The sequence below is a fragment of the Leucopleurus acutus genome, assembly GCF_964270905.1.
Source record: "Leucopleurus acutus genome assembly, chromosome: 2".
NCBI lineage: Eukaryota > Metazoa > Chordata > Mammalia > Artiodactyla > Delphinidae > Leucopleurus > Leucopleurus acutus.
Window position 1 is genome coordinate 43,696,570 of NC_139143.1, and position 23,611 is coordinate 43,720,180.

At 36.5% G+C, this 23,611-nt stretch overlaps 1 protein-coding gene and 1 pseudogene across 2 annotated transcripts; one reads left to right on the plus strand and one right to left on the minus strand.

Moving 5' to 3' along the window:
* Positions 1–322: 322 nt before the first annotated feature.
* Positions 323–23,346, plus strand: CD55 (CD55 molecule (Cromer blood group)). The gene is made up of 10 exons (XM_082832961.1): positions 323–595; positions 1,437–1,619; positions 3,033–3,224; positions 3,616–3,715; positions 5,656–5,741; positions 9,779–9,967; positions 13,784–13,933; positions 14,420–14,503; positions 18,616–18,636; positions 22,816–23,346. Exons 1-10 carry the CDS (start codon positions 496–498, stop codon positions 22,869–22,871), a joined length of 1,161 nt encoding a protein of 386 aa, XP_082689087.1. The 5' UTR covers positions 323–495; the 3' UTR covers positions 22,872–23,346.
* LOC309958015 (DNA-directed RNA polymerase II subunit RPB11-like) lies at positions 4,802–5,427 on the minus strand (annotated as a pseudogene). The gene has a single exon. The product of its transcript is annotated as a DNA-directed RNA polymerase II subunit RPB11-like (transcript).
* Positions 23,347–23,611: the final 265 nt, after the last annotated feature.

Consider the following 23,611-nt stretch of genomic DNA (forward strand, 5'->3'; position numbering starts at 1 on the left):
ACATACAGCTCAGCTTTGTAGCACTCAAGTGCGCTTAATTTCCACTTAAACTAATTCAGACTCCCGGGGAGCAAAGCCTGCGCCTCTTAACCATTCCGCTCTCTCTTCAGTTCCCCCATTTTTTTGTTTACTTAAGAAAGCCGATATTTACATTTCCACTTGGCGACTCATTGCAGCTCCCCCCGCCCCACCAGCGTCCAGCGCCGGAGAGCTCCTCTCCTTGCCCAGGATCCCTCTTTCCTCTGCTTGGGTCCCCAGAGGCCACTGACGATGGAGCCCCCGCCCTTACCCAGCCCAGCACCTGGTGTGAGCAAAGCCCTTCTCCACCCATCTCTTTCGGAGATTCAGAGCCCCGGCCCCGCCCAAGGCGCTAATTTAACTCAAATTGAAGAACTACCGGGCGCTGCTCCTACTTCCAGCTCCTGGCTCGAGCCTGCTTGGTCTTAACCTCAGAGACCGCGGAGCCCCAACGCCGGATCCCCGTCCCCGCTCGCCATGAGTCTCGCGCGGCGGAGCGCCCCAGTTGTGCTGCGCCTACTGGGCGGGCTGGCCCCGCCGCTGCTGCTGCTGCTCCTGCGTCCTCCGGCTGCGTCGGGTGAGTGGGGGTCGGGGACCCCCCAGGGACCCCCCACCCCACCCCACCCCTCAGGCTAAACCTTTAGGCAGTGTGGGAGGGGAAGGGCCCGTCTCTACAACAACCGGAAAGTCGGCGAACCAGGGTCGCTGAGGAATGTCGGCATCCCTAATTGTTCCCGTAATCCTCTACCTCTATCAGCGCTCCTACTGGCACGATCTCTGGGGACGGGAAGAGGCTCTCCGCTGCTAGCCGGCAGTTAGGAAGCTTGCTGTGCTGGACCCCAGCTGGCAGGGTTTTAGGAGTGAGGCGTGGAGGGTACAGGGAGCAAACACCCGGAAGCCAAAAGGTAGGGCTCGAATAGAGCGAATCCTCAGCATCTCCTTAAGGGTGGAAGGCCAAATAGTTGACCACTCTCACCTCTCAACAGGGTCCAGTCGTGTACAGACTTGGCGCTACAAGTTTGCGCTGTCATCTCCTCCAGGTGTAACGTTCCAAGGGGGCGTCTGTCTTTATTGTGTGCCTAGCAACAGTATGTATGTGAAAGTCTAAAGCACTATATATATATTATATATGTACATATGTGTATATATATATATATGTGTGTGTGTGTGTGTGTGTATATATATATATGTATGTATATATTAGATAACGAAGGGCAGGAATTTATTTTCGACTATTTTAGTTTTGAATTAATTGACACAGGAAGCCTAGCAAGTTCTCGGTATGTCAGCTGAGCATTGGATGGGAATGTTATGTGGGCATAGAAAGCCATTGCTGCTTCCCTTATTCGTCTTGGGAAAGGAATGCTGCAATGAATTGAAAAGTTGTATTTCCTTCAGTTCTGTTTTTTCCTCCCTAGGTGACTGCAGCCTTCCCCCAGATGTACCTAATGCCCAACCAGCTTTGGGAGCTCTTACAAGTTTTCCCGAACAAAACACAGTAACATACAAATGCAACAAAGGCTTTGTAAAAGTTCCTGGCAAGGCAGACTCAGTGGTCTGTCTGAATAATAAATGGTCAGAGCTTGCAGAATTTTGTAATCGTAAGTTTTTCATTTCATTTTAGAAAAGTTATGGGAATGGAATGTTTCTTAAGTTTAATTTTATCCCTGTTTGGAGTGACTGGTAATCGATAGTTTTCTAGCATTATTAATCGCCAGGGTATACCTGTTGGCACTCCACAATCTAGCTAATTGACGGCATTGCTTTCCGGAATAGGTCCTGCACTTCATTAACGGGTTTTTTTCCCCCTTAACACTGTAACTCTTGAACTGAGTAATAGCAAAAATAAACAATAGGTACTGTTTAGGGAGTAAATTATATATAACTACATTTGGCAATTACCTTGAGACACATAACAGAGATCCTCTGTTTTCTTAAATTTCATTTTGTAAAGTAGGACTTACCCAATACAACTCTGTAGTGATATTTTTAAAAATTCTCAATTTTTATCTCAAAATCTATCATTATAGGCATAGCCCTAGATTAGCTTTGACATATACAAGTAAAGATAAAGGTAAGACTTGATTCCTGCCTTTGAACAACTTGGAGCAATGGAAGCTACAGTAAAGATAGAAACTGCCACAAGTATTTTTTGAAATCAGGTGTGAGATCACCTTTAACTTTTTATCTATCCATGATACAAAGCAGGAGGTTGAAGTACATAAGTCTTTGCACATGTATCATGTTTTAGAGTTTATAACTCTTCTGCATATAGTACTTCATCTAATCCTTCCGACAACTCCCTGAGGTTAGTTAGGGACTTATCCACATTTTACAGTTGAGAAAGCAGCCCCCAGTTAAACAACTTCCTTGAGATCAGGAGCTCCCTTATGCAGGAGAGCCAGGGTGGAAACTTGAGTCTTTTGACTATAAATCCAGTGCCCCTTCCACTATACCGTGCCACTATAAATTCACATTTGCCTGGATGTTTACAGTTTGTAAATACTTTTAGGTCCACCATTGGCTCATCTGATCCTTGTCCCCATAGGTTGTTCTGAGGATTAAATGAGTTTATATGTGTAAAACATTTAGAAGCACTCAATAAATATTAGCTATTATTGTTAACTATTATCGTTGTCCAGGACACTAGCCCAGGGATCTGGAAATACCAGTTATCATCTACCCCTATGCTACATGGGGCAGGATAAGGGAACTGGCATTGAGTCAGTTCCAGAACTATGCCAGGCAACTTAAATGAGTTATATTTTCTGAATTGTGGGCATAGTGACTTCTATGTACCAAATCTACTTCACAGGCCTCTAGTAACTAGGAAATGAAAATTTATATGTGAATACGCTTGATACACTGTCAATGCCATAGTGACATTAATATAAATACCAAATATGTACAAAGAAGTATAGAAAAAGGAGTGATATAGGACCAGATAATTAAACATAGGTTATAAAATAAAGTGATATTAATTTTTTTGTTGTTGCTTTTGTTAATACTTTTAGGTAGCTGTGATGTTCCAACCAGGCTACTTTTTGCATCTCTCAAAAAGTCTTATACCAAACAGAATTATTTCCCAGAAGGTTCCACTGTAGAATATGATTGCCGTTTGGGCTACATGAGGGACCATTCTCTCTCAGGAAAACTAACTTGCCTTCAGAATTTTACGTGGTCCAAACCTGATGAATTTTGTAAAAGTGAGTATAATTTTTAAAGAGTATTCTTAATCATATGGTGTTTGGGGAAAATAGTGTTTCTTCCTTCACTCATAGTGGAACTCTATGTGTACATGTTATTATTTAGAATGATTCTTAAATGAACCATTGGAACCATTTTATTTTAAATTAGGGAAACTAAATACCTGTGAGCTAGAAATATTACTTTACTCACTGATTTCTCATTTAATTAGTTTAAGGTTACCTAAAATCAAATAGTGTATAGTCTAAATATGTTGCTTTCTTGAAACTGATAAAATGAAGGTACGATTTAAATAGTCTAAGGATAAGTAATATCAATGGTTCAGATGATGAATTTGCATAGATGTGCCTGATAATTTAATTTAAAAAATCAATTTGTGTTCTCTTCTAGAAAAATCATGTGCTAACCCTAGAGAAATAAAAAATGGTTATGTCAGTATAACACATGACCTATTATTTGGATCGCCCATCCATTTTTCATGTAATACAGGGTAAGTTTGGGTATATGAAACACTATATTTAACAAATGGAAAAACAAATTAGGATTTAAGATGGAAGCTTTTAGATTTGTAGCCAGTGTTTACAAGCTAGTAGCAATAAAACCACCCCTCTGTTCAAAGATCCTTTATCATGAACTCATCACAGTTAAATTTAGTAAAATGGGGCAAGAAAGGAAGATTTCTTATAATACCATCAAAATTCTCTCAATGGTTAGATTTCAGTACATATGTGATTCACTATAAAATTTTAAGTATGATATGTATAGGAAAATACTTGTGATAAGTTGATGATCCTTGGAGAAATTAAATCCTTTCAGTGTTAAATATGAAACCATTCTTTACCTAAATAATGAATTTGCATTTGTTTTTTCTATATACGAACAATCTGTTATAAAATATCATGGGTTAAAAACAATTATTCCTAGTGTGAAAATATCATTCTGACCTAAGATCTTTTATAAGTTCTCTATGCAGGGAAAAGGAACTTACTCACTGAGTATTGTCAGTGTCTCAGGTGCTGCTAAAACCTTTATACTCATTCTCTCAGTTAATATCTGCAAATTGAATTATGATATTTTATTCTCTGTGTGTATCCCTGTTCTTTATAAAACTATCATTATCACTTGTCTCCTGTACTAAACATAGATGTTTGGATCACTAATATCATTAATATTAAATCTGGGGGTACTTTGAACCCTTTAAATAGAAGTACATTGTATTATTCTATGGTGTCTGTAGTGATCTTTTAGAACTCAGAAATATAAAATATTTAAGCATCTGTATCTTTTAAAAATGTTTTAAAACACTTTACTATTTTCTAACATGTGCCCTACCCAAATCAAAAATATTTTGCCTGTCTTATACTTTTTTTCTTTTTTTCGGTGAATATTTTTATTAAACTCTACTATGTAAGAGAAGCCTGGGGAGAGCTGCTGGGAGGCAGGCCTGGCAGCTGAGTCTTCTAGAGCAGAGACTCCTGGAAGCACATGGGTTTTCAGTTTCCTTCTGCTTGAGACGCTGCCTGGCAGCCCCAGGTTCCCAGGTTTTGTCCAGAATGAGTTTGTTCCTGCCACCTCCTCAGACAGAAATCTGGGTCTCTGGACCAGTCCTGAAATGAGGCCCCTGCGTGGCTTTGGAACAGGTCCGCAACCTCCACTGAACTGATGGTCCATTTGCTTTGAAGTCACAGCTGGGTCTTTTCCTGCCACATTTTATTAGGAAGATAAAACTATGTACAGGACACATTGGTGTCGGGGGTGAGGGGCTCACTGGAATTTCTACAAGGAGGCCCACGGCTGGAAGAAGTTCTCTTGTCCACCTGGTGCCTGGAAAAGGGCCAGGTGCGGCCCAGTACTCAATTCCTTCTTGCTTGTCTTTGATGGCCACCCAGAATCGCTCTTCCAGCAGGGAGAGCTCACTAATGAGGTCTGTGATGGCATTGGTGAAGGCCTCCTGGGGGCTGTAGTCCCTCTGCATGCGGATGATGATCTTGTGTTCCAAGGTGGGGGGAGGGGTGTGCTTTGTAGCCAGCAAACAGCCCCTGTGGGTCCATCAGCAGCTGCGATTTAATGATGTTTCCTAGAGTGGTCTTCCTTGTTGACGGTGAACAAACAGGCATTGGGTACCTTGGTGTCCTTGTTAATAGTGATCTTCTTTTTGCCCTCAAAGAGCGACAAGGACTCGAAGGTGGGAGGGGCGTTCATCCTAGCATCACAGCCGCCTCCAAAGCCGCCCTTTTTTATTCTTTAATGTCACCCTTTTAGATATAATTTTTTCTTTTCCTTTAAACTGCCACATGGACTTTTATCAACTATTGTTTTGTCTCTATCTACTGGTGTCATAAATATTTTAAGATGATAATCTGGAGAATTTAAGGGAAGTCAAATATATGTGAATGGAACTTAATTTTTTTTCTTCCCTCATTGTTTTAGGTACAAATTAGTTGGTGCAACTTCTAGTTATTGTTCTCTTGCGGGAAATACTGTGGAGTGGAGTGATCCGTTTCCAGAATGCCAAGGTAAGACTGAAAAATTCTAAGCACTCAGGTGTGGGACTGAATAATTAATAATAAATTGCTTCCTGCTCTTTAAGAACAACCCACAGTATGTATCTGTAGTACCCTCACCTTCCAATGTGTGTGTGTTTTATGTAATTTAAAGATCTCTATTAGTAATGCTTCTTAATTTATTAACTGTGCGGATAAAGGATTAAAAACAAACTAAGGTTTATATTGTTCTTGGTCATCTTACCATTCCTTCTAAGAATCAAGTAAAATAGATATGTTTTTTCCGCCCATAATTTTTAATTTTATGGATTAAAATGCCATTGATCAGAGGGTCTGTATGACTTGATCCTGTATGCCAAAATAAGTGGCAAAAGAAAGCATTTAACCCAGGTCTCTTGATTTCAAACCCATAAGTCTTCTAACGCCTAGTGTTACCTATGTGTTCCTTTAAGGATTATTAACTGAGGTAGTTATGTAGAAGTGTTTTAAAGTGTGGTATATTATTTTATCATTAGAGAAATAACCTTACATAATAAAGAAGAAGTATGGTTTCTGTACTTGAAAATCTTATCTTCTCAAGGCGGGAATAGGACACAGAGATAATTTCCTAAATGGATATATCAAGTTAAATGTATGTGCATTAGAGACATATGTCTCCTGAAAATTGAGATGACTAAATATATGTAATATTCTAAAAAGTTGGCTTTATTTCTCTCATTGTCATTAAAATTATTGCTAAGTGCAAGTTTTGGGGGTTTTTAGGAGCAGGAGACTAGAGTAGATGCAGTGTAATTTATCAAGCATTTATTGACTGACACTCTATGGTAGGGAATGTGTGGGGTCAACTGATATGAAGACAAATAAAATGAAGCCTTGCCAACCAGGAGTTTACTCCAGCCACACCCATCTGGCGCCCTGCCCTCCCATAGCTACTATTTCTCCCTTTTTCTCATTATTATTTTCAAATATCCATCACTACTACCCACCATCACCTTTCCTGTTTCCACCATCCAGTAAGGGATGCTGTAAATGATACTGAACCAAATATGGAAAGCAAGCAGGGGCTGGACCATATCTTTTTCTAACACAGGCAACAACTTGTCACAAAGCCTGAACAAGTGGTTTCCCAGTTGAGGCCAATATCTTTACAAGCAATTGTTGTCATGAGTGTCACAAATGTGGACAGCAAGCACGTATTCCAGCATAGAAGAGCTTTTGCACTGCAAACCCACTCTCTTTTCGTGCTTGCCCACGGCTAGGCCAGGTTCTACTCTCTGTCTGGTATCTTCAACTCTGTGGTGAACATCCTCATGTTCATATTTTCCTCTTTGATTCTTTTATCTGTCTCTGCAACTCAGCAAGCACTGACATCTGAACCCTGCAGGAAAGAGCCCTTTGTCCTCAGCAACCCCAGTGTCTTCAATTATCCCTATTAAAGCCCTACTTCTCCTAGGGTTGATTTTCCACATAACTTTTCTGTTTTCACAGTACCAAAAACATCAAGTGGAAAGTATAAATTCTTAAGCAATGAGCTGTTTTACCGCAAGTATGCAGCCCTGGCCTCTATCAACACATGAGACAGCATTGATGTCCATGTGTGGATGTGGATATGGAGGTGTGGATATACAGAACGAATGAACAATGGACATATTCAAAAATTATCCTTGGTTATAAATCAATCAAGAGTGATAGTTGTTTACCCCTGAACAAAGCCTCAGTATCAGAAAGATCTGTTTTCCTCTCTCTCTGCCAATATTTTCTTTTTCAAAAATAATTTTAGTAGACTGCTAGTACATGCTAGCCTGGAATCAATCCCTGCTAGATAATATCTGTCGTCCCGGGCCCCTCTCTTTATCTTCTCACTTCTAATCACTAAATCATTTTCCTTTACTCCTTAATCTATTTCTCAAACCTGTATTTTTTTTTTTTTTTTTTTGCGGTACGCGGGCCTCTCACTGTTGTGGCCTCTCCCATTGTGGAGCACAGGCCTCCGGACGCGCAGGCTCAGCGGCCATGGCTCACGGGCCCAGCCGCTCCGCGACATGTGGAATCTTCCCGGACCGGGGCACGAACCTGTGTCCCCTGCATTGGCAGGCAGACTCTCAACCACTGCGCCACCAGGGAAGCCCTCAAACTTGTCTTTTATCTTCCACCTATAACACTTTTAATATAGTTTATTACCCCTTGTCTGGACTATTGCGATAAGGGTCACCCCTAACATTTTCAGGGTCCAGGACAAGGGTATAAATGGAAGTCACTTGGCCTAAGACACAGACTTTCTCAAGTCAGCGCCCCCTTTGTGCACTGTGAGGGGTCTCTGATGTGTGTAAATGGATAGCTCGGCCTACACACCCAAGTCACATCCCCTGTAACCCTTATCCCTACTCCATTGAACTTTGGCCTAAAGGTGAACACATCCACAGTATAGACCATCCTCAAGAATATGGACCAGGCGAAGACTTGAAAGGGGTGTTGGCACAGGGAGTTCTGGCTGCCAGTTCCTGGAGCATGATTTAGAATGGGGTGGGGGAGGAGCTCTCATTGAACATGCCCCCTCAGCCCTGCAGATTCCCCATCTAGTAGAGAGAGGCACAGCCAGAGGAGGGCCAGAGCATGGCCTTTTAAGCTGTGGGAGCTAAGGCAGGAGTCCCATTTGCTCGAGTTCACAAGTGATACTGATTGCAGTGGCCTCCAGCCTCCATTCTTACACTCCATTAATGTTTCATCTATACTCTACCTAGTGATTCATCTAAAACACGAATGTGACTTGTCTCTTTCCTTCTTAAAGCTTATTAGTGTCTCCTCATTGTGTACAAAGTCTAAACTCCTCCATACAGTGTTCAAGGCTAGACATTATCTACCTGCTTCTCCATGCTTATGTCTTGCCCTCATCCTTTGCAAACTTCTGTAGTTGTCCAGATACCTCAGACTTCTTCATGCCCTCCCATCATTCCTTGTGACACTGCCTCTGCCTGGAATGTCCTTCAGCCCATTTTTTGCTTAGTTTTTTTTTTTTTCTCTTAAGGGTCTGCTCTTGTAGTTCTCCTAGAAGCTTTCCCTGACCCCCCAGGCTGGTTAACTGTCCCTCTTCTCTCTTTCCACACCACTGTGCATGCTTTTGTGATAATCCTCACCATTTTGTATTGAAATGATCTCTTTGAATGTCTTTTTCCACTGTGTTTTAAGACAGAGGAACTGTATCTTATTCGGTTTTTCGCTTCTATTTATAGAACAATTCCCGGTATGTATTAGGTGCTCAGAAAATGTTGGAACTGAATTGATGGTAATATGTGTTGTCATCACCCACCCAGCCCAGTGTAAATCAGATTAACTTGTTCTTGTTCCTTGCTTTGATCAATGGCCTAAAAGTAATTCGTAAATTGCTAGTATTCTCTGGGTACTTAAGAATATTTGTGTAATATAATTTGATGTTCACATGTGATCACATTGCTTTCCTGCTTAAAAAAAAAAAAAAAGGAGAGAAAGAAAGAAAGAAAAACAACTTCATGGCTCCAGAGAACGTGGAACCATTGAATTTTTTATCAGGGCAACTGCGAGGGAGAGGCTTCTTTTTATAATATAACAAGCAATACTCTGCTTGTATTTGTCTTACAAATTCAGCTGCTCAGTAAGATTTACTTTAAATAAAAGGCCAAGAGTTAACACATGCTTAAAAAATTTTATCCTGAAAGTCAAAGTCTAATCCTGACATTTAAAATCTTTTGCTCTATTCAAAATTCCTGTTTCCCAAACTTGCCACTTAACATTCCCAACTCCTTTCATTTGGCATCTTTTCCCCTTGGAATGAAAAGCAGAGCCCTCTTCTCTGCTCTAAGAAGAAGGGTACATCTTAGGTTTAAACTCAAGTCCATTTACTCCCTAAATGGAAATCTCTGCCCTGCTTCATCTCACTTCTGAGATGAAATGCTTAATTTAGAAGAATACGTTTTTTTCTGTAAATAAAATCTTTAACAAATTTTAGTCTTACTTGTTTATAAAAATACTTTGCCAGTTTAATTAATTTAAAATATGTTGGAATTTTTTTAAAGAAATTTTATGTCCAGAACCACCAGAAATTGACCATGGAATGATTGAAAAGAAACAAAACAGTTACGCATATAGACAATCTGTAACATATAAGTGTATTAAAGGCTTCGCCCTGCATGGAGAGAGCTCTATCAATTGTACTGTAAGAGATGACCAAGGAGAGTGGAGTGGCCCCCCACCTGAATGCAAAGGTAATCAGTTTGCAGAGTTATATTTCTGATTTATTCTTGCCTTTAGGTCTATATATGGGCATCTGAGAATCTATGAACTCCCTGAGAAATGAATGTAAAATGTTGTACATATGCGTATTTGCATTTTTCTGGGTGATACAGTTTTTCATCAGAATCTACAAGGGGTCTATGACTTCCAAAAAAGACGAACCACTGATGTGGAGAACATATGGTAACATATAAATAAATAAATACACACATGACCTTTATTAATATACACACACACACACACACATACACACACACACACGTACACATACACATTATATGTCTCATGTTTTTAGTGAATTAGCTTAAATTTGCTGTTTCTTACCATGTTACTTTCAGTAAGTCAATATAGATATCTCTTTGTTTATACAAAGAGTGTATAAAGTGGTTTATTTTATTTAATTGGGAGAGAATCTTAGATTGAACTAAGGGATCTAGATGATGATTATATATGTTGTGACAACAAAGAGAAACTCTTGCCTACCTGTTGACTTCATTGAATTATATTATATTTGTTTTCTGCCTCCAGAATTTCTCTCTTATTGAGAATGCTCTCTTCTTCATCTTTCTAGACCTCTTCTTCCCTCAGTGCTTTTTGATACTCAGGCTGTACTCTCAGAATCTTTAGAACTGCTTTTTAAGTATATTTTTGAAGAGATATTTAGAAGATCAATGAAGCTGGATTATAACATTGCACAGGACCAGGAGGTGGCATTTATTTAAGCAGTGTCATATTTGAATGCCAATATAATTCAAGCAAATACTACTTCTATAATTATACTTGAATTCTATTAGATGCTATTCTATTAGATTCTATTAAATTAGATTCTATTAAATTAGATTCTATTAAATTAGATTCTATTAAATACTATTGCTTGTTAATAATAGTTTTTTCATATAAATGGTATACATAAATATAGTGAGGTAATATTAAAACCATGTCGATGATTGTATAAAATGAGAAGTAAAATTCTCCTCTAATCTTACTCTCAGAAGTAGCCACTGTTTACAAATTTTTGTGTTTTATTCTAGAAAATAAATATATATACACATATTTCTTTTTTTAAATAATATTCATTGTATGGATATATTATTTATTTAACCAGTCTCCTATTGAAGGGAATTTAGATTTTGTTCTAGTTTTTAAAAAAATTATTTTACAGAAGGTGCTACAGTAAGTGTTATTGTATATCTGTTCATTGTACATGTGTGCAAATACATTTTTTACAATAAATTCCTTGCAGTATAATTACTGTGTCAAAGGTATATGCATCTAAACTTTTGAAACATTAACAATATTGTTTCCAAAGAAATTGTACCAATTTACCGTCCCACCAATATTGTATTTTTGTTCTCTGTACCATTAATGAAAATGGTTATTAAGATATGGAGATGTGATAGTATAAGTGGTGAAAATTTCATTTAATTGTTGAATTCATTTAATTGTGAGTAACTTTTGATATTTTAAAATTTAGCTATTTGATCCACTTCATATTTACTTTCCCCTGTTTTATTAAATCATCAGTTATTTAGAGCTTACAACTCTATGGCAATGCCCAAGGAAGTCATGGCAGGCCAGTGCTCCCATGACAATGACTGCAAAACTGGGTAGATTTTTTTTTTTAAATCATATTTTAAAGGCATAGGTTGTTCCCTCAGGGGAACAACTAGGGCTGAATGAGCTAAAATTCCTGGGGGTAGGGAGTGAAGGCAAACCATTCTGAGGCCCATCTGGGCTGAGGATCCATCTTGACACAGATAAAAGACCATTGCCAGGAAAGAGAGACTCTAGCAAAGCTTTCAATAGTTGTGGTAAGCTAGGATAATGCACTGGAAATTGGAAGTCCTCAAATGCTGACCCAGTTTTTCCCAAGAGCCATTTGCTGATTTCTGGGAGTGCAGGTGAGACTGGGGAGCTAGACCCCAAGCTTCCAAAGTACAAAATGAGATCTCCCTGAACCTTATGGTATTTGGACAACAAACCCATCACAGGAAGAGGCTTGTATCAAGCATATAGCCAGTGTCCTCCTTACGACATTTAAGCTCATTTTGAAGCTGTGTGGGGAAGGAGGCTACGTTGCTGGACTGGGACACTGCTGAAGGACAGACCTGGCTCTCCTGCAGTCTCTCAGGGCTGAGGAAACAAAGATCCACCAGGCTGTCAAATCAAAAACCCAGAAGGTCTACTTCCAAGGAGCAGAGACAAGAGCAGAAGTAGACTGAGTCTTACAGAATCAGTCCCTCATAGGCTGAGTCCCTCATAGGCTGAGGATATGATCACTTCAAACCAATCTGCCTATCAGAAAAGGAGACCCTCCCTTTGGTGGATCATATCATCTGAATTGTATGGCATATAATAAAAAGTTATTAGATATGGAAAGAAGCAAGAAATTATAACCAAATTAGGAGAAATGAAAATCAAATAAAAAAGATCTGGATAATTGAGTCAGCAGACAAGGACTTTAAAATAAGTGTTTAATATATTTAAGATACTAACGGAAAAGATAAATAGAGAACTTCAACAGAGAATTGGAATCTATAAAGATGGTGTAAAATAAACATTCTGCAATGGGAAAATATAATATCTAAAGTTAAGGGCACAATAGATAGGTTTAACAGTGATTTGGATGTAGCAGGAGACAGTATTGGGAACTGGAAGAAAGGTTAATTAAAACTGAAGAACAAAGAGAAAAATGAATGTAAAATATAGATCAAATTTAAGAGACATTTGAGACATGTTAAACTCTTCTAACATATGATAAAAAAGAGGGGAGAGAGAGAGAGAGCGAGGGAAGCAGAAGAAATACTCTAAGAGATAATGACTGAGAATTTTCCCAAACTGATGAAATACATCAACAAACAGATTCCAAAAGCTCTCAAGACTCTAAGCAGAATAAAACCAAAACCACTTCCAGGCACCTCATAGCAAAACTTTGGCAACTTAAAGCAATGATAAAAGCACTAAGACACATTGTTTTCAATTCTCATTTTACAAATGAGAAAACAAGCTTAGAGAAGTTGACAACAGTCTCTAGTATGTGGTCAAACAGGCTTAGGCACTGCTCAGTACTGCCTTATGATGGAGACTGCATAAGCAACCCAAAATCAAACAGGCACTGAAGGCCTAAAATTTTAATGTTAGATTTGTGACTCTCAGAATAGGACCTTCACATAATTTGCACTTGAGATATTTATTATCTCACCTAAAATCCAAAGAGGAACTAAACTAACCTATGTAAAGTTGGTAACCAACACAAGAGGAGAAAAAGGAAGTTATTTTATTCTAATTGAATTTATTGCTTTAAAAAAGAAGTGAAACAAAACAAGTTCCCAAGGTCACTAACATGTCCTGAAAGCTTTGGAAAAAGTAACTATGTTGTGATTATCTTTGTTGGTTCAAGGTTGCATCCTGCTGTTCTTTGGTCTTGGCATGAGGTAAAGAAGACAATTTATGAGAAAAACTATCTTTATTTGGGGTGTGTCACTGAATGAGATCACTGCCAACTCTGACTTTGGTTTCCTTTTTCACATAGAAAACAGTTTTAAGAACCTCAACACTACTTGGGTGTAAATTCACTTTAGTTGCCTAAAGGTATAATTTATTTCAAAGCAAAGATAATATAACATTTTAGTTCTTTGGGAAATACATGAGAATACTTGGTTTCCTAAAAATCATATTTAGTTGTTTGTGAGGAAAGAGAAGAGTCATAAAGAAAACAATTGGTTCCTAAATTTTAACTTGGACAACATTATTTAGCTAATTTTTTAAATAACATTTTTCCTCCACAGAAACGTTTCAAATTTACAAAGTCACACCAGCAGTTCAGAAACCCACCAGAGTACATGTTCCATCATCTCCTCAGAAATCCACCACAGTGAATGCTCCAGCTACAAAGGTCCCACCAACTCCTCAGAAATCCACCACTGTAAATGTTTCAGGTACAGAAGCCCCACCAACTCCTCAGAAACCCACCACTGTAAATGTTTCAGGTACAGAAGCCCCACCAACTCCTCAGAAACCCACCACTGTAAAAGTTTCAGCTACAGAAGCCCCACCACCTCCTCAGAAACTCATCAAAATAAATTCTTCAGCTACAAAGTCCCCACTAGTTTCTCAGAAACCCACCACTGTAAATGTTCCAGCTACAGAAGTCTCATCAGCTCCTCAGAAACCTTCCACAGCAAATGATTCAGCCACAACAGCCCAAAATTCCCCCATATCAAACATTGTCTCTACAGCAGCTCAGAATCCCATCATGGCAAATGCTTCTGCATCACAGGCCATACCAACAACCCAAAGATTCACCACGGCAAAATCTTCACTTACACAGAATCTTAGAGCAACACAAAAGTCCACTGCTGTACATACCCCAGTGATCAAGAGTCTCCATGCAACACAAAGATTGACCTCTGCTCATGTTACAGCAACAAGGAGTCCAGCTGGTCACAGGGCAACCACACGTTTTCATGCAACAAGCACACCTAAAGGAGGAGGAAGCTCTACTTCAGGTCAGTTGACTACTCTGTTCAGGTTTCCAAGTATGGATTTTATGTGCTATGGTGGAAATTTCAAATTGATTGGGATTATAAAATTAAATAGTCTCTGGTTTATTGTAGCAGAGTGTCTTCATACTGATGTTCTGACTTTCTTCAGAGGCAGACTTGGATTGTGCTAGGGCACACCTTTAAGAAAGAAACATTTTGCAGTAATATAGAAAAATGTTGTGGCTCCATAAAAGCAATGCTAAATTAAGGTCAGTGAAGAAATTCTGTTTTTGATGTTAGCTTTAGGGAGTCACTGAATTCCTCAAGACCCCTCAAAGATTCAAATATGGATAATCCTTAAGGTTTATTTCTGGGTCTGATTCATTGACAGAGACCCATCCTTCAAGCATGCTAATGGAACTCTCCAGATTCCCTAGAGTTGCTAATTTGGTAAAGCACCTTAATAGTATCTTCTAAGTCATTAAAAACAGAGTTCTTTGAAATAGTTCATATTAACTCTTTAAATGACCGTTTTCATGAAAGCAGAGTAAAATATGCTGTAGATTTCAGAAAAACCTGTTGAGTGAATGAAACCCCTCTTACTAATTAATGCTGTTTCAGACCACCCAGATGTCTTCTTGTTTTACAACTTGCTTAATGTATAGCTATATTAATAGACATTCTTGTTCTCTAATAGAGATATGTGGTTTTTGTTTGTTTGTTTGTTTAGTTTTTTGGAAAATCTCAATAGGACTGAGCCAAGAGATAATTTTTAGAATTATTTTCATTCTTCATTGACGTCAACACACAGAAAACTGTGTGAAATATACATATAAGGCTTAATAACTTTTCTAAAGCAAATATTGGTATAACCACCACATATTTCAAGAAATAGAGCATCAGCAGCCCCTCACTTTCCAGATGCCCTGTTGATTCTGAACTCTATTCTCTGACTTCTCCAACCAGTGAAACTGTGGCTTTCTGCTCCCTGCACCAAGTGGCCTAGGGATTTCCCCCTGCAGCATCCATGCAAATCTCACTCCCTGCAGCTTAACCCCTGCCTGAGCTCTTCAGCTTTGATTAGTTTCTGTCTGAGTTAGTTTGCTCTTCCATGCCTTCAAATCATTGTTATTGTTGTTTTTAAAATATTTTGTCCAGATTTCATAATTGCCATGATCAAGTTCATTTGGCCATTACCCAGAATCTTTAAGAACTTAAAACATTACAGGTGTTATTGTTGAAATTTCCTTTGTATGTTTCTTTATTCCTTTAGGTAAAAGGCCAAATACCCACAAATACACAAACTCTCACTCCATTTAGTTCCCCTTTTTAAAAGGGGAACTTCAATTCCTGCCTTCTTAAAAAAAATTTTATTCAAGTATAGTTGATTTACAATGTTGTGTTAATTTCTTTTTTTTTTTTTTTTAGTTTATCTTCTTTTTTTTTTTTAACATCTTTATTGGGGTATAATTGCTTTACAATGGTGTGTTAGTTTCTGCTTTATAACAAAGTGAATCAGTTATACATATACATATGTTCCCATATCTCTTCCCTCTTGCGTCTCCCTCCCTCCCCCCCTCCCTATCCCACCCCTCCAGGCTGTCACAAAGCACCAAGCCAATATCCCTGTGCCATGCGGCTACTTCCAACTAGCTATCTACCTTACTACGTTTGTTAGTGTGTATATGTCCATGACTCTCTCTCGCCCTGTCACAGCTCACCCTTCCCCCTCCCCATAACCTCAAGTCCGTTCTCTAGGAGGTCTGCGTCTTTATTCCTGCCTTACCCCTAGGTTCTTCATGACATTTTTTTTTCTTAAATTCCATATATATGTGTTAGCATACGGTATTTGTCTTTTTCTTTCTGACTTACTTCACTCTGTATGACAGACTCTAGGTCTATCCACCTCATTACAAATAGCTCAATTTCGTTTCTTTTTATGGCTGAGTAATATTCCATTGTATATATGTGCCACATCTTCTTTATCCATTCATCCGATGATGGGCACTTAGGTTGTTAATTTCTTCTGTACAGCAAAGTGACTCAGTTTTATATATGTTTTCTCATATTCTTTTTCATTATGGTTTGTCACAGAACCTGCCCGCTTTTGATCACTCTTCAGTGGCATCAGATAGTTGTGTTTTTTAGAATCGTGTTTTATACATTATGACCATACTTTCATACTGATTTCATACATTTAATAATGGTTATCTTGAGGCCTATTTTGCCATTACCTGAATATTTTTAGGAACTTAAACATTACAGATCTTACTGTTAAAGTTTCCTTGCACATTTCCCTGCTCCCGTTTCTCTTGTTCTAAGGCAATCACTGCAAGCTTCCTCTCTGTTTTTATTCTTTTGCTACATGTATGTCACCATAAGTAGTATATATTATTGTTTTTTTAAAAAATTTATTTTATATTGGAGTATAGTTGATTTACAGTGTTGTGTTAGTTTCAGGTGTACAGCAAAGTGATTCAGTTATATATATACATATATCTATTCTTTTTCAGATTCTTTTCCCATGTAGGTTATTATAGAGTACTGAGTAGAGTTCCCTGTGCTATACAGTAGGTCCTTGTTGATGATCTATTTTATATATAGTAGTGTGTAAATGTTAATCCCAACTTCCTAACTTATCCCTCCCCCCAACCTTTCCCCTTCGGTAACCATAAATTTTATGTTCTAAGTCTGTGAGTTTGTTTCTGTTTTGTAAATAAGTTCATTTATATCATTTTTTAGATTCCACATACAAGTGATATCATGCAATAGTTCTCTTTCTCTGTCTGATTTACTTCACTCAGTATGACAATCTCTAGGTCCATCCATATTGCTGCAAATGGCATTATTTCATTCTTTTTTATGGCTGAGTAATATTCCATTATATATATGCACCACATCTTCTTTATCTATCCATCTTTTGATGGACATTTAGGTTGTTGCATGTCTTGGCTGCAAATAGTGCTGCAGTGAACATTGGGGTGCATGTATCTTTTTGAATTAGAATTTTCATCTTTTCTGGATCTATACTCAGAATTGCTGGATCATATGGTAACTCTGTTTTAGTTTTTTAAGGAACCTCCATACTGTTCTCCATAGTGGCTGTACCAATTTACATTCCCACCAACTGTGTAGAAGGGTTCCCTTTTCTCCACACCCTCTCCAGCATTTATCATTTGTAGAATTTTTGATGATGGCCATTCTGACTGGTGTGAGGTAATACCTCATTGTGCAAGCTTCCTCTCTGTTTTTGTTCTTATGCTACATGTACGTCACCATAAGTAGTACATATTATTGTTTTGTATATTTTTTATAATTTAAACAGTATGCCATATATTTCATTACCTAACTTGACTTTTTGCACTCAACATTGCTTTTGTGGCTTATATTGATATATTTAGATTCAGTTCATTAATTTTAACACATATGTGGTTACTGACTTCTTAAAATTTTATGGCATCTCTGGGCCTAAAAGTTTTAGGTTGAATACATCCAATTTTTAATAGGGCAAGGCAAAGAGAAACAAGTTCCACCTTATATAAATTTGTTATAGAGCTAAATTTGTTGAAATATTTTTTTCTGCAAGAATACAAGATAATTTAACAAATTTAACCTAAACCTAAGTCAATTATTGTGATAAACAAATATTTGGGATCAAATTTCTCTCATATACAATTAATTTACCTTTTAAATATTATTTACTATTTTTGCTCTTATTGAAAAAATAATAGTAGCTACTACTTACTGAGTGTGTTCCATAGTGTCATGTACCATGCACCTTCCATTTGTTAGTATTAATCCTTACAATAACCTTGACTTGCCATCAAGTCATACAACCAAATTTACATGGTGTTTGTTTCAGTATTTAATAACTCATTATCGTATTTTATGTTTATAGTGTTGACTCTGTTTAATAGAGATAGCACTGCTATATATGTTACTTGATTAAGTTAATAATGTATAATTGTTTTCATCAATTTATTTACAATTATTTCTTTTAGTTATGAAAATCTGAGTTACTTTTGAACTTTCAAGTACTGTTGTTGATAAATTTATATATTTGTGAAATTGCTAACAAATCAATGACTTTAAAATATTTTTAGTTTTGTAATTCTTTCCTTTTTTTTTTTCTTTAGTTGCTAGCATCATTGCATCGGGTAAGTGTGGCTCTCTGGCAGTTAACAGAACTTGTCCTCGCTTTTGGAAGTGTAATCTATGTTCCTGGAAAATTATATTGTCTTTTAAGTGTCTTAGGAATACTATTAAAACACAGTGTTTACGGATGCCAAAGAGAAAACAGGTAAATGCATTTTATCGATGTGTTTTGTACTACCATCAGGTGCTTGGTACGTTCCTAAGTATTCCCCACCATGTTCTTGTTCCAAGATAATTTTAGGACAACTTCAAATCATTTGGCCAATTGATCAAGTATTATTGTGTGCCTGTTGTCTCAATACATCTCATTCTAGTGGCTAAAGAACCACAAGAAGAGAGAGTTATCAATACAGTTTCTATCATCAAGTATTTTATAATTAATCATAAACTACTCCTTGACCATTTCTGGATGTCTGTCTTATCCCAAGTAAAACAAAGAGTCTTACCTTTGGTTATATCCTCTTCATTTACCCTTCCCTGTCAATGGTTTAAAGTTATCTTTAAAAAGTATTCTGTTTCTATAGGCATGAGGCCAAAAACATACCTGTGTTGCAGTTTCTTCTAGCATTTGGTCTAGTCCTTTTCTTGTTCGTAAATAAATTATTTGATGTTATGCATTAACAAGAAGATTAATAAACTCCTAAAGAAGATGGTAAAATAAATGTTTGTTAAGAAGCAATACAGCTAAATAGGCATATATTGATAAGTAATGTCTAATGGAAAATATTAAAAAATGAATTTTTTGATTTATGTGTTAATAAGCTGAAGTCTCCTATCTTATGCATGCGTGAATTAGCCAAGGGACTATAAAACTGAAAGCAGGTACTTGTTTTATTATTTTCATTGTTATTTATTATAGTTTTTATATTTTAAATGAACCTCTTTTAAGCTAAAAGATTTATGTTGAAAGATTCCAACAGTTAGAATTCACTTTATTCATTCTATATTTTAAATAAAAATAAATGTATTCTAAATGAAAATCTCATGATTTAATGATTTGATGACATTTTTAATAGATGAGCTTAAAAATTTAATAGGTGAGCTTTTTCTTACAAGCTCAGTGGCATTCAATGAAGGTTTGAGGTGCTTATTATTTTCTCTGAAATTCTGTAAGTGTATACTGTGTGTTTTCCCAGAAACCTTCCCTTAGGGTTAGTTTTAATTCCTACATGTGCTCAAAAATAAAGAGGAACTCCTCCCTCTTCTATCAGACATATGACAATATTTTTCTTTAGGATCCTATACTTGTAAAATATAAACCTGAAAATTATTGATATTTTTACTTCTTAAATGTATTCTGTGAATGAGGTCACTTTTCTCATTTTAAAGATAAACTCTATAGCAAGGAAATTGCTTTTATTGATTACATTGCAGTGCACATGAATGATACAAATGATATTAGAACTTTGCAAGTATTTAATATTTTTCCTATTTAATTCTGCTAAGAAGTAGAGACTGACGACTCTTCCCAGAACTTTCTATTCTGCTATGTAAGTGAAGCCTGCATTTTGATTTTTAAAGCTATTCTCTGCTGGCTCTGTATCAGTGTTTTTCAAAAAAATTTTTTTTCATTATTACCCTCTCCCCCTCAAGGAGCTTTTAAGGCATTTTTTCTTAATCATCCCTATGAAATAGTAATACTACAGATGTAATATAAATCTATTTATGTACTGTATGCACATTTGTACTTTATACATAAAAAAGTGAGATTTTTTTTTCCCCTCTAGGGATGATACTAACCCCATTGAGAATACATGCTCTATATATTTGTGGGGTTTTTGTTTTTGTTTTTGTCAACAGTGTCATATAGAAGGAAGACTTGTGCTTTGGAGTCAGTCAGACCTTGGTTTCAATCCTCTTTTGGATTTTTTTTTTCCATTTAGTAATAATTCAACCCAAGTGATTTGCTTAATCTCTCTGACTCCCAATTTTCTCATTTATGAGATGGTGATAATGATTCCTATTTAAAGTCTTGGAAGCTTAATGAGATAACAGATGTGAAAACTACTAGCATAGTGCTAAAAATTGAATAAATCCTAGCTTTAAGAATTCATTTTTATTTAATCACTATTTTCCTAAGATGGATTTCTGATAATTTTATCATTCTCTCTGGCCACACCAAAGAATAAGAACAGTCCTTTATTAGAGCAATATTTGTGTGTTTGGTGTGTGACGAGGACTGTACTGAAATATGCCTATGTATTATTTCATTTACTTCTCACAACAATCCTATAATGTAGCTATGTTCCACTTTTTAGCTGAGAGAACTGTGGCTTTGCAAGATTCTTAACTTGCTCAAGGTCACACAGCTATTAGGCTCTTAAATAGACGCAGATGACTAGCTTCTTCAGCACTAATACTTGAAAGGATAGAAAAATTCTTCTCCTAGAGCTACAGAACTCAAATTTGACAATTAAGATAGTCCTGATTCTTTACAAGTATTGCTTTTTTTCCCTCCATTTGCTGAAATTCTATATTGTGACATTCATATATCCCTTGTGGGAATTAATAGGTCAGTTGGAGGAATATTAAAGAAAAAATTAGAGAATGCTCAGTGAAATATCTAAAATACTTTTTCTTTTAAATATCACATGCTTATTGACTTATATCTTTATGTTAAATAGGATTATAAGGAAGAACAAAACCTATTCATAGCTTTCTTAGTTTTTCATAGTATATAGACTGCATTTCCACTTTATGAGATGTATAAGTGAGACCTTTCGAAATGACTGGATGAATCCACATTTCTTCAGAAAAGGAGACAAGCCTCATTTGATAATACCAGATCTTGTAGTTAGGTTCTGACTTGGGTTGTTCGGGAATGGAGATGATACTCTATATATTAATGTAATACCCATCTAATACAAATTTTGTTTGAGTAATCTCAGGTATTTTTATTGAGAATATTGTGAACAGTTAAAATCATGCCCTGAACCAGGGGTTAGAAATAGGTTTTCTCTGGTGATAAACTGTTTGTCTTATTCATTTTCAGTCTCAGTGTTCTCATCTGTGAAAAGAATATCATGCAATGCAATTTAATAAATATTTACTGAACACTCTTTACTATTTACAAGTACCATGCCAATTATTGGAGATAATGAGATAATAGGTGACAAATTGCCTTGCAGTGTTTTAAGTACTAGGTAAATATAATTCTACATAATGGGGAACATTACTAAATTACTCCTTTTACATTTTCTAAAATTATGTAGTTTTCCTACCTATGATCTCTTCAATGAATAATTAAGAACATTGGAATCGTAATCATAGTTTCATTTATAATTTTATAGTTTCATGTAGCTCAAGTTGTGTCAATCTTAAATTAACACTGATTCACCTTTGGGTGAATGCTCAGATCATTGCCTTTATACTTTAAAGTTTCCTTGGTTTCTAATTTGCAAAATAATACTCTCATTAATTATTAATTATTGAGGAATCATTTATTTAGAATTATATTTCTCAATTTCTGTATTTTGCACTGGTTTTCTGTTAAAACATCAACCTCCACACACTTTCTTCCTGAATCACTTATATGTGCTGATCAGTGTTCTAAGAATATTCCTAAGTTATGTCATCCAGACATTCTGGATTGCTTTAAAATATTCTATTTTCATTTATCATTCAAACTGAAAATGGGATCTTTCTGCATCATTTGAAAATGGTAGGATTAATGGGAAGTGGTGAAAGGAAAAGAAACCCCAAATTTTTGAGGAGCCATGATTTATTTTATGAGTACAGTCTTTTCAAACTAATGCTATGGTGCTAAGGGATCAATTAAAGAAATTGATTGGGTAAAATAGTATAAAACCTGTGGTGGAAACAGCTATTTTTAAAATTATGTATCGACATGGCCGTTCAGTTGTGCGACATCTGTAGTATTTTGCTGATTTGGAACCAGATACACTTGTTAGTCAAGAATAGTTAAATCCAGCTTGGCCACTTAATCTCAAGAAACTAAAAACTCAAGTGTCATGTTTTAGTTGGTATTGCTATAACTACCGAACTCTAAACTATGCTGGCTGAGGTTGTCCATACTATAACTTACGAATTTTGCATTTGTTTTGCACCCCAAATTAACCAACTAATTCTTTTTCATGGTTTATCACATAGTAACTAAAAAAATAATGTTTATCACCAGTAAATAAAATTATTTTGATTTAAACTTTTTTTTTAACTTTCAGGACATATATGTATGACATTGACAGTTTTGCTTATGATGCTAGTAACTATTGGCTAACTGAGCCAAAGAAGAGTTGAGAAGAAAGTGCACATGAGTACACAGAATATTTCTAATTTTGTAGAACTTTCTGGTGGAGCGAACACAGTATATGTGGTAGTGTTCTTCGTTTTGCATGTTATCTTGTCTTTAAGATGCATAAGAATGTCCACAAAACAAGGAAAAACGAAATCTGTCCTGGAATCACATTCTCAGCACTCTTAAGACTCTTGAAAATAGAAGAACTCACAAGATTGAGAGTGATTACTTTCATAAAAGTGTGGGAAAGTGGAGAGATTTGTTGATACTTAGAATGTGAGCAAGAAGAAAAGGAAAAAAAGTGAATTTTTTTTCAACAAATGTGTAATGTTATTTTTACTTACAAAGGACACAACAAATTAAAAACATTAATTGGATATTGAAACCAAATAAACCACTCTCTTCTAAGAAAAATTGCCAAAGACTGATGAAAAATGTTTCCTTTTATTCCTAAAATAATCCTTCCTGACTAAAAGGCATTTTCATCTTTTCTTATTCCATTAAAATGAGTCTGAATCAGTTGGCAAAATTTTTTAAAGGAAAAACATGCCAATGACCCAAGAGTGTTGAGTTTCTTGGGTTATTTGGTGACAAAGGAGGAATACAGAATGAAGGAATAATTCTTCCTTTGTCATACAAGTACAGATAGTGAATTAGCTCCTTATTTGTTAGATAGATCAGCTATAATTTTGTTCTTAAGATAATGTAAAAAAAAAAAAAAC